The sequence below is a fragment of the Apiospora aurea genome, assembly GCF_038362705.1.
Source record: "Apiospora aurea strain CBS 24483 chromosome Unknown utg000008l_segment0_segment0, whole genome shotgun sequence".
Lineage (NCBI taxonomy): Eukaryota > Fungi > Ascomycota > Sordariomycetes > Amphisphaeriales > Apiosporaceae > Apiospora > Apiospora aurea.
The window spans coordinates 3,734,169-3,747,940 of NW_027117395.1; the positions used below are offsets into that span (position 1 = coordinate 3,734,169).

At 55.8% G+C, this 13,772-nt stretch overlaps 7 protein-coding genes across 7 annotated transcripts; 4 read left to right on the forward strand and 3 right to left on the reverse strand.

Moving 5' to 3' along the window:
• Positions 1 to 140: 140 nt before the first annotated feature.
• PG986_012605 (uncharacterized protein) lies at positions 141 to 706 on the forward strand (the record flags this gene model as incomplete). Its single annotated transcript, XM_066848827.1, has 3 exons — positions 141 to 207; positions 308 to 543; positions 626 to 706. The coding sequence occupies 3 exons, from the start codon at positions 141 to 143 to the stop codon at positions 704 to 706; spliced, it is 384 nt and encodes a 127-aa protein (XP_066695523.1).
• Positions 707 to 1,582: 876 nt separating this feature from the next.
• On the forward strand, positions 1,583 to 2,186 carry PG986_012606 (uncharacterized protein; the record flags this gene model as incomplete). The annotated part of the gene is made up of 2 exons (XM_066848828.1): positions 1,583 to 1,817; positions 1,855 to 2,186. 2 exons carry the CDS (start codon positions 1,583 to 1,585, stop codon positions 2,184 to 2,186), a joined length of 567 nt encoding a protein of 188 aa, XP_066695524.1.
• Positions 2,187 to 2,914: 728 nt separating this feature from the next.
• PG986_012607 (uncharacterized protein) lies at positions 2,915 to 4,547 on the forward strand (the record flags this gene model as incomplete). Its single annotated transcript, XM_066848829.1, has 7 exons — positions 2,915 to 3,061; positions 3,172 to 3,420; positions 3,520 to 3,643; positions 3,700 to 3,718; positions 3,788 to 3,886; positions 3,946 to 4,010; positions 4,081 to 4,547. The coding sequence occupies 7 exons, from the start codon at positions 2,915 to 2,917 to the stop codon at positions 4,545 to 4,547; spliced, it is 1,170 nt and encodes a 389-aa protein (XP_066695525.1).
• A 469-nt stretch (positions 4,548 to 5,016) lies between these two features.
• PG986_012608 (S-adenosyl-L-methionine-dependent methyltransferase) lies at positions 5,017 to 6,859 on the reverse strand (the record flags this gene model as incomplete). The annotated part of the gene is made up of 8 exons (XM_066848830.1): positions 5,017 to 5,260; positions 5,340 to 5,415; positions 5,490 to 5,688; positions 5,775 to 6,013; positions 6,084 to 6,222; positions 6,278 to 6,299; positions 6,362 to 6,656; positions 6,784 to 6,859. Coding segments are annotated over 8 exons (1,290 nt in total), but the record flags the coding sequence as incomplete, so codon positions are not given.
• Positions 6,860 to 7,374: 515 nt separating this feature from the next.
• Positions 7,375 to 8,513, reverse strand: PG986_012609 (uncharacterized protein; the record flags this gene model as incomplete). The annotated part of the gene is made up of 2 exons (XM_066848831.1): positions 7,375 to 7,646; positions 8,252 to 8,513. The coding sequence occupies 2 exons, from the start codon at positions 8,511 to 8,513 to the stop codon at positions 7,375 to 7,377; spliced, it is 534 nt and encodes a 177-aa protein (XP_066695527.1).
• Positions 8,514 to 9,059: 546 nt separating this feature from the next.
• Positions 9,060 to 12,067, forward strand: PG986_012610 (glycoside hydrolase family 3 protein; the record flags this gene model as incomplete). Its single annotated transcript, XM_066848832.1, is given in 5 exon segments — positions 9,060 to 9,143; positions 9,208 to 9,461; positions 9,542 to 9,655; positions 9,671 to 11,717; positions 11,741 to 12,067. 5 exon segments carry the CDS (start codon positions 9,060 to 9,062, stop codon positions 12,065 to 12,067), a joined length of 2,826 nt encoding a protein of 941 aa, XP_066695528.1.
• Positions 12,068 to 12,256: 189 nt separating this feature from the next.
• On the reverse strand, positions 12,257 to 13,135 carry PG986_012611 (YisB protein; the record flags this gene model as incomplete). The annotated part of the gene is made up of 1 exon (XM_066848833.1): positions 12,257 to 13,135. The coding sequence occupies one exon, from the start codon at positions 13,133 to 13,135 to the stop codon at positions 12,257 to 12,259; it is 879 nt and encodes a 292-aa protein (XP_066695529.1).
• Between the last annotated feature and the right edge of the window lie 637 nt (positions 13,136 to 13,772).

The window sequence follows — 13,772 nt, forward strand, 5'->3', positions numbered from 1 at the left end:
ACGAAATCCGAACGCGCGCGACGGACGTCCATCTTCCCACTGCACACCAACAAAAAGCACCAACAAACCGTCTCTTTTCCCCATACATCCATCCATCAATCAATTCTTCGAATCAAGAAAACCAACCATACCCATTCACCATGTACATTCCCAATGCCCAGAGTGTCCTCACCGCCGGCCTGGCCATGACTGGTCTGCTCACCGAGCGTAAGTCCATGCCTTGTTCCATTGTCTTCCCCAACGTCACCGCAGCAGCTACACCTACCGTCTCACCCAACTGAGCGCCAATGCTGACTGCCCGAAACAGCCTCCCGCGTCGCCAAGGGCGAGGTCATGGACTACGCAGTCGAGAAGTGCCTCGATAAGGACGGCAACATCCGCTGCTCCAAGCCCTTCACCGTCGCCAAGTCGACGTGCTACAGGATGGAGTGGAACACCGAGGGCACCCTGACCCACACCACCGCCGAGGTCCGCGACGCCGGCTCCGGCGAGCTCGTCTACTACCGCGACACCAACGGCGACTGGACCCCCGACAAGGGCGAGGTGAGTGGCCCCAAACCCCAAGCCTAATCGCACGAGGTATCCGTCAGCAAGTAGAATGCAATTAGAACTAACAATGACACAGCTCGTCTACTTGGACTTCAAGCCCAAGGTCGTCGCGACCGGCAACCAGACCGTCAGCTACGAGGTCAAGACTTGCGAGTAGAGGATTGCGTCGGCGCAGTACCAATAAGGGATACTGGTCCATCATCATCATTCTGGCGTTCGGGTGAAAGGCTGTTCGAGGGTCGGTTACATAATCAGACGGAACGAGGGCTTTGTCTGTTCTATATCTAATAATTTGAGGCACACTCAATTGATTCATCGTCGCAATCAATATTAATGCGCGAGAGTGGTCAAGGTTTCTTTCCAATTTCATCTGAATCTTGCCAGTGATGTTACCTGCCATCTGACGGCCTTAAGGCTGTGGATTTGCTCGGCTGTCCGGGTACATATCCCCTTACGCCCTTTCTGTCGATATATTTACTGTTAATAATCACAACCAAGGAATGACAGCATGCCACCACAGAAAAGAGGCGATCTTTGTGTTCCCCTTTCCAGGTCCTACGACAATGCGCATCACGTCGGGGTCTGAGGAATAGATAGGTACTACCATGTATTTGCAATGACGATGACAGCTTAACATAGAAGTGATAATGCCCGGCTAGCCAGTATACAGTCCACAGGGCAAATCGGTACCGCCAGGGGACCAAGCTGTAGCTGAGAAAGAGCTTCAGGCTTGATTGGTGCAATTACACAATTCCATTGTTTGGCAAACAGGGGGTTGAGCAGTCGAACAATGCCTCATTGTCCTCGAAACCCATTTGTTGCTGCCGAACTTGTCCATTGTCACCCTCAGGGATGAGGCTCAACTGACGAGCTTATAAGCCCCGACGCTGCTCAGTCTCTCGCAGGATGTTTGGACATAGTACCCAACAGTATAATATAGAACCGAATCTGGCTTTTTTCCATTGGACCGTGTATTACCCGGCGCTTTCTAAGTGACAACCACCACCACCTGAAACATTCCACAACCATCACCATGGCTCCCTGTCTGTCATTGAACTTATTCCTCCGCACGCCGCGTCCTGGTCGCGCGGCTGCTGCTGGGGCTGACTCTCCGCCAGAGTATACGCAAGACTCGCCGGCCATCTCCGTCAATGGAGATCAACCTAGTGACCTTACCTTTGCCACCGTGGTGTACCATATCCAGGCCGCTCCACCTGCCGGAGAACAGGACCGCGAGGTACGTCACAACTGCGACTTTATCGACGTGAGTGAACGCTGTGTTACCCTGCCCAGACCCATGCGCAGCTTCCTCGTCAACTTCGTGGTCGAGGACGCCGCACGGGCACAAGTTGAGGGCCGTCAGCTGTCGGGGGGCTCTCTGCTCGCCATGCTGGAAACGTGTCGAGGATGCCGTCCGGGAGTTCACGTTTGTGGGGGTAGACCCCGCGACTGGCGAGCATGTGGTGGCGAGACCGCGTTCCTTCTACAAGGCAAGTATGCATGTGCCGCAGGCCGTGGCTTCACGACTTACCGGCAATACTGAGAGCGATTGGGGCCTCATACTGGAGGCATTCGTCGCCCAGGATCATGGGATGAACATCTCGATCCTGATCGAGAGGGGTCCTGCTGGGATCTAAATACGATCTCAAGGGGGATTGAGAGAGGTCACGATGGCTTTTAGGATACGGCTCTCGACAAGTTGAGGTGCATTGATACAAATTGAAAGAGCTTGGGTAAGGTATATTCGGAAGTTAAATCGATTTGGATCTTGTGATGTTGATTACGTAGGATCGGAATAACCACAACCAGTGAAAATAACCATTGCCCACTATGTTTTAGAAGAATGCAACTTGGTCCCACTAGATCGTGAATATCCAAAAAATGGCCCCATATTCAAGGCCGAAGCCGATGTTCCAGCTCCTCCGCACCGGACCTCAGGGTAGTATTAACCGCATTATCGGAACAAAGGACCGTACACAATAGTAAATCACGTCTTTTGTCATTCAGTTGTACAATGAAGTGGTTCGTCCTTTCTTTTGTTAGCCGCCCATCAAAGCCGAGGTAACAATCTACTTTCCATGGGATGAGATCCACAATGGCGTTCGTAGGTGTTCGACTGACATTAGTTCCCCCCTGATCGCGCAGAAGCGTGGAGATTATGAAGGGGACTGCGCAGCTCGTCTGCCCCATGGCTGCTATTCGACCCGATTGGCCCAGCCCAACGAGCCCGGCCAGGCCTGCCTGGACTTGATAATTCCCACGAACATTACTAGTTGTCTGCGCGCATTCTCATTCTCTTGCCCCGGCTCGGCTCGGCTCGGCTCTTTGCTCACGTATAGGCATCCGTTGGCTGTTTTGCTAGATCATGGCGGATGACCGCGGGCCGCTCATCGACGGCGTCTCCTGGGGCCTTGTGTCTCTGTCGGGGGCCATTCTGGGCCTGAGAGTCTACGCCAAGCTATCCCGGCATCGCGGGCTGTGGTGGGATGATTGCATTGCCCTGTTCTCTTGGGTACGTGGTTCTACCAACTACCGCGACACTATGTTCGTCGATCGATATTTACGCCATGGCAACAACGGGCTTTGACACTTGGGTCTCTAACAGCCTGTTTCTATTCGTAGTTTATTCAACTGGTTTGCGCCATTCTCATATCCATCAACATCAGCCATGGGTTCGGAAAGCACGCATCGGAGCTCAAGCTCACCTACCCCCAAGTCGTCCAAATGTCCCTGCGCGGCGCCATCAACGGTTCGCTGCTTATCCTGGGCGCGGCCTGGTCCAAGAGCTCATTTGCCGTCACTCTGCTGCGCATGACGAAAGGGGGGCTGAAATGGAGTATGATTACCATCATGGCCACCATGAACGCTTTTGTACGTCTTTCACCGTTATTGGAAAATACACTACGCCATTTGACCGTTGGATAATGTCGTTTTAGGAGAACCATATGCTGGCTTTGCCTCTGCTCAAAGCTGATTGCCAGCATTTTCATCAACTATTTCAGCTGCAACCCTCCGAGCAAGACAATTGACCCAATGACTCCCGGTGTATGCTCGGATGAATCGATCCACATCGCCGTGGACGTGGCCGCCTCTGGTGGGTTCAAAACCCGCGAATACAATGATGGGATAAAAACTGACGGATTCAAACAGGATATTCCGCGGCATGCGAGTGAGTGACCAAGCCTTCGTTCTGGATCCTTGCTTCTGAACATCCTTGACACTGACTCTCACTGCCCAGCCTCTTCTTCGCCCTCGTCCCCTGGCTTGTCTTAGCAAACCTACAGATGAAGTTCAAGGAAAAGATTGGTGTAGGCGTGGCAATGAGCCTAGGAGTATTGTAAGTTGCCCATAACCCTATCTACATAGAATCGTCTGCTCATACCCTTCTCTTCGCAGCGCCGCTGCCACCGGTATTGTCAAGACCGTCAAACTCGACAACCTGAGAAACGAGGACTTTTCTTGTAAGTTTGCCGCAACTTGTTCTCCGTCCCCAGGAAAGACCCCAAACTAACCGGTTACGCCACCCAACAGACAACGGTGGCGACCTACAAATCTGGAGCATCGTCGAAATCCCCATGACCCTCCCTCATCGCGGCCTCGATCCCCGTCCTGCGCCCCTTCCTGCGCGACGCCATCTCCTCGGCGGGCCGCTACATATCGGCCGACGCGAGCGATGCCCGCACCGATGCCTACGGCAGGCGCAAAAGCCAGGGCACGGCGAGCACGAGCACCCGCACCCGTGCGCGTACCAAGACGAACCCGACACCGCCCCGTATAAGTCCCTCTTCGGCCCGGCGTTCGTCCCAGACCGGAGGGGTCGGTACGGGAGGCGACTTGGAGACCGGTCTTGGCGGCGCCATCGACGAGAGGCCGACGAGCGATATGAGCGCGGAGCTGAGGAAGATTATTGGCGCGGACGCGAGGGGGCCAGGGGTGGCGTTGAACCCGACGCCGAGCTTGGATGTCGAGTTGCAGGATATGAGCAAGAACAAGAATAGGACTTGGCTGGATATTTGATAGAGTGGTTTTGGGTTTACACTGGCGCCGACGTACGGCGCGAGACGGTTAACGAGGAGCATAGTATTATGATTCTTACACATGCATAATCCGGCGTATAAAAAGGGCTTCAATATACCATTTCATTTGACTATCCATAAAATTTTGAAACAAGACGAAACTCTTCACTTGCCTCTTCTGCTGGCCTGTTCCGGTATGAGTCGAAAAGCGGAAAGAAGAAGAAGAAGAAGAAGAAAACAAATGGCGGTACGTGGGGGACTGATAGCCACTCGAGGCGCGAAAACCGGCCAGCCCCTTTTTTCGTTTCGGGCGGACGTTCCCAAACAGCTTATTAGATTCCTCACACTATGAACAGAAATCATATCCCATGAACCTGGAGACATCCATATAGGTAAGCCTGGCGGAAACGACTGGCTCTCTGTGAGCTGGTGGTCTCCCTCATATACTGACTGGGTCCCTATCCTTAGTAGACCCTACAACCTCCCCGTCCAACGGCTTCCGGGCATAGACGCATCGTATGGGCACATAGGTATGAACATGCGGGCTGAGAAGGTCGAGTCGGACTTCGTCCACCATCTTGTCGATCTCCTCGGTGGACATCCCCGCAGACCGTAGCATGGCGAAGCTGATCCCCCTCACGCCGTCGTAGATGTCCCTCTCGATGAAGCGTCTGTCAGCGTTAGCGTGTTCTCTTCTACCATTCGTCTGTTGGTAGCATGTGTTGCTGAGGGTATTGTTGATGTTGGGAGGCTTGGGTGAAAGGGGGCACATACCCGGCTAGCTTTAGTTTTGGATCCTTAGCCCATCCACCCTGTGGCGCCGCCAGTACCCTTTCCACGGCATCGACGACTGATCAAGGGAACGACATGGTTAGGAGGACTTTTTCGGACAATGAACGAGGGAAAAGGCTGGGGAACACTTACAGCCGATTTCTTGCATCCAGCGTTTGTAGCTTTTGGCAACATTCGGATTTCTTCCCTTGCGAATCATTCCTTGCGAGAAGAGCTGGGCCCATCTCTGGATCGCTGTACCTATTGGCATATTTCTGTCAGTTGCTGGACGTGGCCAAAGTGAACCTCCGTGGAGCCAGCGTACCCTCGTGAGAGCCATCCAAGCTCGCTTCTATAAACGTCTAGTGAGTTGCGATGGAGACATTAGCAAACCATTTGCTCATACAGATCTCGTGTCGGGGACCTGTTTTGTCTTACCCCGTCCAGGTACTCGATCCAACCTCCCGGCTCAAGGAACTGGAAGGCCTGTTCCATCACGCCTTTCGGGTTATCGAAGCAGGTGAGACAATGCCGCGCATGGATGTAGTCGAACTTGTAAGGAAAGACCCAGGGGTCGTCGACATCCTCCCGGATGAACTTCACATTCGGCAGCGCGGTCTCGGGCTGGATTAGGCTGAGATCAGTCCCGATAACCTCGGCCTGGGGGTGCTCTCGGGCTGTTACACCCAAGTTCGGCATGTCAGCATTCCCTCTCGAAGCATGGACGAAGGGAAATTGGAAACGCACCGAAGTCGATTGCCCATATACCAGTGCCGGTCGCTAGGTCGAGCACGCGCCGGGGCTCTTTGATCGGCGCCAAATACAACCTGTCTCCAAGCAAGACGGTGAAAGCCCTGTGCTGCAGGTCCAGCCGGTCTTGTTCTGCCTGGCTATTTGTTAGCGCGGTTTGGTACTCCTGCACCCGAGTAGAGTGCACTCACGGCATCATTCGGCAAGAAATACCTAGATACGTAGTCAATATGCTTGATCAATCAGTGTTTCTCGAAGCGACTCCCGGCTCGTACTTACTTCCCTTCCTTATATCCGTGATACAGTCTTCCGGACTCTCCCGCGACCGAGTTGGGCTCAAAGACCGACGCGCCGCTGGATTCTCGGTAGATCTCCGACGGAATCCATTGTTCCGGCGGGATGCCAGTCTGACTCTGGGGAGAGCGGTGGCGGAAACGAGGTCGGGGTCGAGATACTTTGGGTCTATCACCGGGACGTCTTCGGGAAGAAACTCGTCGGGGTTGAACTCCATTAACTCTGTCAACTCGCCATGGGATCCGCCTTGTAAGATTGTGCCAGTCTTTGAGTCCCCTTCGAAGGTGTTAGTCAGTCTATGAGGTTTCGTCAAGTTGAATTTCTATAAACACCAACCGCATGTCGTGAAACGGTGGATGCGCGCTGTGGTGGTACCTGGTGCTCGGAAGTTAATGTTACTCACCAGGTGCCGGAGACTTATCACCGGACTTGTCCTCCAATTTGATTGGCTTGTCGCCTCCTGTCTGTGAACCCGACATCTTTGCTTGGTTGGTGGCTGCTAAGGCCTGACAGCGGAAACACAGAACTTTGCTGAAGAATGACGAGTTTGAAGGGATGTGCGGGGTTAAATGAACTGATCCCAAGTTCAGAAACGGTTTTATCCATGGCGTGCGCTCGCTTACATGGGTCTGGGGATCCCTCGGTTATCAGATAAATGTGCGAGTTTCGACAGGGGTTGACCACTGCGTCGGTATCGCATTTATGGGTATCCCCTGGATGGCGACAAACGCTGCCCCTACCATATCGTGTCGTCCTGTATGGACTAGGGAATAACCAGTACCGTGGCATAATGTTTATTTAATTAGTAGTATTAGGTATTATCCCAAGGCCAGCGTCGTCGCCATCAAGGGGATACCATACCCTCACTACCTTTATTTTCCTAAGGCGGAGTAATCAGCTAGCTTGATCCGCCACTACAATCCTCTTGAGCCATGAAGACAACGCAGTTGTTCTCACATATCTTACTGACCTCCGGACGGCACCTGAATCTGTTTCATTGGATCCCATTAGCCATACAGAACCCGGAAACCTCGTACTGCTCGGTCCGATCTTCGAGCGCGCCGCCCTCAACCATGTCACCGTGTACAACGACCTCGAGCGGAACGAGATCAGGCAGCTCGTCTCGGCGGGGCCCGGAAAACTCGCACGACAGAGCTTCCATGACGGCCCGCTCCCTCGCAGTCGTCCCCGGCACGTGCAGGACAAGCCCCCGCAGCGTCAGCGGCACGTTGGTTGCCATTAACGATGTCCTCGACAGGATCCGACCTGCACCCGGGTTCCGACATGTTAATGTAGCAGTCGACGCCGTTGGTAGTGAATAGCTTGGCGTCCAGCTCGAGGCAGGTCAGGGCCCGAAAGCCGTGCAGGTCCTCCGGGTCGCCGTTGTCAGGCAGCAGCAGCCTCGTTGTTTTTGTAGTCTCTGCATGTTAGTTGCGGCTGGTACTGTGTGTGTGTGTGTGTGTGTATGTGTGTGTGTGACGACACGGTATGCACGTACGCTGACGCCCCAAATCCAACTTTGTGATTCCTTGTTAGCTACCAATTGCCCATCGTGGATGCAAACCAAGTCAAGAGGACATACACAGTCTCAACCTCCATACCATAATGCAATTTCAGGAGCGTATATGTGCTTGGATGTCTATGCGATGGACTCAAAGTCATAGAGTAGTGCATGTTGGAGGATTCGAAACAGGAGCCCATTAGGGAGAGTGTTCGCCATTGCATTTGACTTGATTTCGCACAATTCGGGGATGATTGGCGAGCAGCGATCATGACATGCGCATGTGGCGTGGGTAGGATCTTGGACACTTGATTCAGGCACGCGTTTACGGCTGTCTGGCAAGGGGCATTACACCTGTCAGCTAACAGACCACAGCTGGCTTTCTCGCGCGGCAGCGCCATCACCAAGCCCGCGGTCGTTACGCGCGTGCCAGCCATGGCCTCGGAATCGGCATCATTGAGGCCGACTTCATCGCGCATCGATGCATGGGCCCCCATCTCCGTTGGTGTTAAGTAGTACAGCGGCAACGTCGGCCCCGAAGCGGAACTGCTGGCGGGCGGGTGGACGGAGGTGTTGCTGTTGCTACTGGTGCGGGTATGCTGAAGCTCTACCAGGAGAGGGGCAAGACGCATGATGTGACGTCGGCCGAGATCTAGATCCGGGTCGGGTCAAGTAGATGCTGACTGTCTCATTCCAATGCCACAGAAACGAGGCCAAGAGTTGGAGACTAATTGGAGTTATGAAGTAAATGGTCAATTCCCTTGAAAGACCCGTCACCACGCCCGTCGTCAAATCTCGCTTATCGGGTTGACGGCTGATTCGTGGAGTGAGACAAAGACAGGGACGGGACGCTTCTCCTCTCCCCGCATTCTCCGCACTTCCCCAAGGAGCGAGTCGGTCGATCTCTGGTCCTCATGAGGAGACTATTGTAGTATTCCAGAGAGGACTTGGTCCGTATGCATACTTACCCGTCTTAGAGGGTGGATCTCATGCAACCCCGGGGTAAAACTCATCGACATTCACATTTACCCGCCCGGGTCAAACCAGCTAGTGGCATGTTCTCTACCGGGCAGCGTCTGCGACCACCCACGCTATTCGGATGGGGACCTGCTAGTTCAATCATGAATATAGGTCTGGGCTATTACTTAAAGACTCGTAGCGCCGTTCCTCCAGCCACGATGTTGCGTTGTTTCTGTATTGTCGTCTTGCACATCCAGCAGGCACTGTCGTTCTCAGCGGAAGAGTATCCCATCGGACACGGAGTGGGTACATCGCACCACCCTCCTTCTACTCATCCTCAAGCAGCAGTAATGGTGAAGCAACCAGGCCCCCCCCGCCGCCCTGGCGACGTTGTTGTTGTCAGCGGCGTCAGGGGTGGCAGGCCAGGAGAAGCCCTTCGTCTGCGATGGCTCGGGTGCGGCCCCATACGAGGCGACTAAGGAATACCTTGGGTGCTTCCGAGATCCCAACGTGAGCATCCTCGGCGAAGCCAAGATCAGCACCATCGCCATGACCCCCCAATACTGCGCCAATTGGTGCGGTTCGCGCGGGTTCGGGTTCAGCGGCATGATTTTCGGGACGTAAGTCGGAAAAGGCCCCAATATCCACATCGTGTAGAAGCTCTCTGCTGCAAAAGACTGACTCGACGATGTACGGCTAGTCAATGCTTCTGCGGTTCGACGCCAGACTACAGCAGAGCGACCAACACGAGCGACGACGCATGCAGCTCGAAATGTGCCATTCAGCCATCGCTCTACTGCGGCGGCCAGTATACGTAGGTCACAGCCAGCAACTCTTTGCAGGACGCTTCGTATCTAATGGGGTTTAGAAACTCCTTATACAAGATCACGAACCCCAAGGGTGAGCCATCCGACGGGACCAATAGCTCCCCGAACCCGCCGGCATGCCAAATCAACCCCCTCTGCAGCCACGCCGTCTGCGACACATCAAAGAGCATCTCGGAACGTGTCGCGGCTCTCGTCAACGACTTCAGTCCGCAGGAGAAGATCTTGAACCTCATCGATGCGTCCGCGGGATCCGCGCGCCTCGGTCTCCCGGCGCACGAGTGGTGGAGCGAAGCCACGCACGGCGTCGGCTCGGCCCCGGGTGTCCAGTTCCCCAAAGCGCCGCGTGAATTCAACCACGCGACCAGTTTCCCCGCTCCCATCCTGACGGCGGCCTCCTTTGACGACGCGCTAATGCGGGCCGTCGGGGACGTGGTAGGGATCGAGGGTCGCGCCTTCGCGAACCACGGGTTCTCCGGATTCAATTACTGGGCGCCCAACATGAACCCGTTCCGCGAGCCGCGGTGGGGACGGGGCCAGGAGACGCCCGGCGAGGACGTATTGCTGGTACGGCGCTACGTGCAGAGCTACGTGACGGGCATGCAGGGCGAAGACCCCGAGGACAAGCTCATCATCGCCAACTGCAAGCACTACGCCGCCTACGACCTCGAGAGCGGCCGGCACGGCAACAACTACAACCCGTCCCAGCAGGACCTGGCCGACTACTACCTCTCGGCCTTCAAGACGTGCGTGCGCGACACGCACGTGGGCTCCATCATGTGCTCCTACAACGCCGTCGGCGGCATGCCCACGTGCGCGAGCCCGTACCTGCTGCAGGACGTGCTGCGGGAGCACTGGGGCTTCGACCAGAAGGACTACCACTTCGTCGTCTCGGACTGCTCGGCCGTGACAGACATCTGGCAGTGGCACAATTTTACGGATACCGAGCAGGCGGCGGCGTCGGTCGCGCTCAATGCGGGGACGGACCTCGAGTGCGGTAACTCGTACCTCAAATTGAACGAGTCGCTTGCCGACGGCGAGACTACTGAGGCGCGCATGGACGAGGCGCTAACGCGGCTTTACAAGGCCTTGTTCACGGTGGGCTACTTCGACGGCGGCGCCCATAGCGCCCTGGGCTGGTCTGACGTCTCGACGGCAAAGGCCACCGAGCTCGCCTATCGTGCGGCTGTCGAGGGCATGACCCTCATCAAAAACGACGGTCTCCTGCCGCTGACCAACAACTACAAGTCCGTCGGGCTGGTCGGGCCTTTTGCCAATGCCACGACGCAGATGCAAGGCGATTACTCGGGCAAGGCCCCCTTCCTGCGCAGCCCCCTGATCGCCTTCACAAGCGGTAACCAGAGCTGGACGGTGAACTATGCGTTGGGCACAGGCATCAGCGGAACCAACACGACGGGATTCGCTGCCGCGCTCGAGGCCGCCGAGAAATCGGACCTGGTCATCTACTGCGGTGGCGTCGATAACAGCATCGAGAACGAGACGCTGGACCGCAAGAACATCGCCTGGCCGGGCAACCAGTTGGAACTCGTGAGCGAGCTCGCGAAGCTGGGCAAGCCGCTGGTGGTCGCGCAGTTCGGCGCGGGCCAGGTCGACGACTCGGCCTTACTTGCAGATGAGAGTGTCAACGCGCTGCTCTGGGCCGGCTACCCTAGCCAGGATGGCGGCACGGCGCTGCTCGATATTCTGACCGGCAAGAAGTCGCCCGCTGGACGGTTGCCCATCACGCAGTACCCCGCCACTTACGCCGACGAGGTCAGCATGTTCAATATCGAGCTGCGGCCGAACACGACTGCCAAGTTCCCGGGCCGCACCTACATGTGGTACACGGGTGAGCCAGTGGTCCCGTTCGGGCACGGGCTGCACTACACCAAGTTCAACTTCACGTGGGAGTCGACCGTCGAAAAATCATACGCCATCGCCGACGTGGTAGCCGCCGCCAAGGGTGATGATGGCGGTGTGTTGAACGACATAGCGCCCTTCGCGAAAGTGTCGGCGCGCGTGACCAATACGGGCCAGCGCGCATCCGACTACGTCGGGCTCCTGTACATCTCGAGCCAGAACGCGGGACCGGAACCGCGGCCCAACAAGGTGCTGGTGTCGTACGACCGGTTGCACGACCTCGAGGCCGAGGGTGGCGAAACACTGCTGGAACTTCCCTCACGCTCGGCTCGCTGGCCCGCGCCGACGAGAACGGCGACCTGACCATCTTCCCCGGCGACTACAAGCTGGCGGTCGACAACGACGAGAGCTTGACGTTTGAGTTCTCGTTGGCGGGCGAGCCGGCGGTCATTGAAACGTTGCCCACGCCCAAAGAGAGCTATGAGTTCAGCGTGCCGGTCCATATGCAGCCGGAATCGACGGAGGCTATGAGTCCTAGCTAGGTTAGCCTTCAGTATTTTGGTAAAACACAAGTGTATTAGATTGACGAGTAAATCAATGATTCAGGCTTACTGCAATATAAAGTGCTGAAAATGATTCAACGAGCGAGCATCAAAGGCAGAATGGATGTGTGCAATGAGTGGTGACAATTTCGATATATTGACCCCAAGTCTGAGAAGTTAGGATGCCTACTATCGCCCCTTCCATCGCATCTTTGCCACCCACTTGGCAAACTGCACAATCTCGTCCTGCTCGAGTAGGCGATCGACAGTGTAGTAGTGCCGCGCCAGGTCTTCGTGGGAAGCAAAGCGGTGGACGGCGCGATGGCACGCGGCGCAGAGCCAGGCGACGTTCTGCAAGTCTTCCGGCTTGTGCCAGCCGCGCTTGACAGCCTTGGCGTGCACGAAGCGCGGGATCAGGTGGTGGTACGTCAGGGGCACCCAGTCGCGTCCGCATAGCTCACAGCCGGCCTCCTGCGCGGCCTTCTTGGACGCCGAGGGCGCGGGCGGGACCGCCGTGACCGCTTCCAACAGAGAGGCGAGGGCGGGCGTCAGGAGAGTCGCGAGGTCCTCTTGCGTCGCCTCGCGCAGGAGGCCGTACGCGTGCAGCGACTCGGCGACCGAGGGGTCCAAGGTCGGCAGCAGGAGGGCCGACGAGACGTCGCTGCTCGTCAGGGGCAGGGTGTAGCGCGACTGCAGGGGCCCGTCGTCCTTCTGGTCCTGCTTCCAGATGTAGTGGTCCAGGGCCTGCAGGTCGGGCGGGAGACTGCTGTAGATCTCAGTGGCGATGTAGTCTACGAAGTCCGCCAGGTCTTCCGCGGTGGTATCCTGTGCCGTGCTTGGCGAGGGTTCCAGGTTGCTGTCTGATATCGACGTCCCGATGTTGGGGCGCGTCGCAGATGGGGCAGATGCAGACGCAGGCGCGGTGCTGCCTCGGGACGTAGCTTTGGCTCTGCGTCTCGCCTTCGGCTGGGGTTTGGAGACCTTTTCGATGAGGACGGTGGCCAGACAATCCCGAAAGAGGTCAAAGTTCTTCTGGTAATCTTGCTCTGGCTCCGACTCTCCCGCCATTTTCCTTCACATGTTGGGTCGACGGGAGTATATGAACGGGGTCTTGCTCAATAAACCAAGAAAAGAGCAGCACAGGTATTGGAAGCTCAGAGGCTCTGTGGTTCAGAGGTAGGTATGCACCAATTACTTATTTGGCGGGGGCGGGGTCCTTGGTTGCCACACAGCTGAAATCTAGCCCCGCAGACCCTCAGCTCCAGGGCTGTCGCCACTTGAAAAATTCCATTTCAAGCCATTCTGGAAAGTATGTACACTCATACATAAGACCAGAACTTGCTTATTCTCGATATTTTTCCCGATTTCTTTGAGTCCAGCTCATGGGAAGTGCTGTAGCGTTATTGGCGTCGAATGCATGGACCAGTCGGTGCTGCTCGTTCGCAGTTAGTCGAGGATACTTACTTCTCAACCCCTTCAACTTCAGGGCAAGTTCATGTTCATTGCTTAGACCGGGCAAAGAGATATGGTGGCCTGCTGCTTCCCATAGGACAGATGGTAGGCGGCAATTGCCCCGAGTTCTGTGTTGGATAAAGAGAAAATAATTCTTCCTCATCATTTTGACCGTTTCACCAGAGCGACAAGTACCATTCTCTACGTAACCTAAGTCATCCGATTGCAATGATGTCGGAAGTCAAGTCCTACC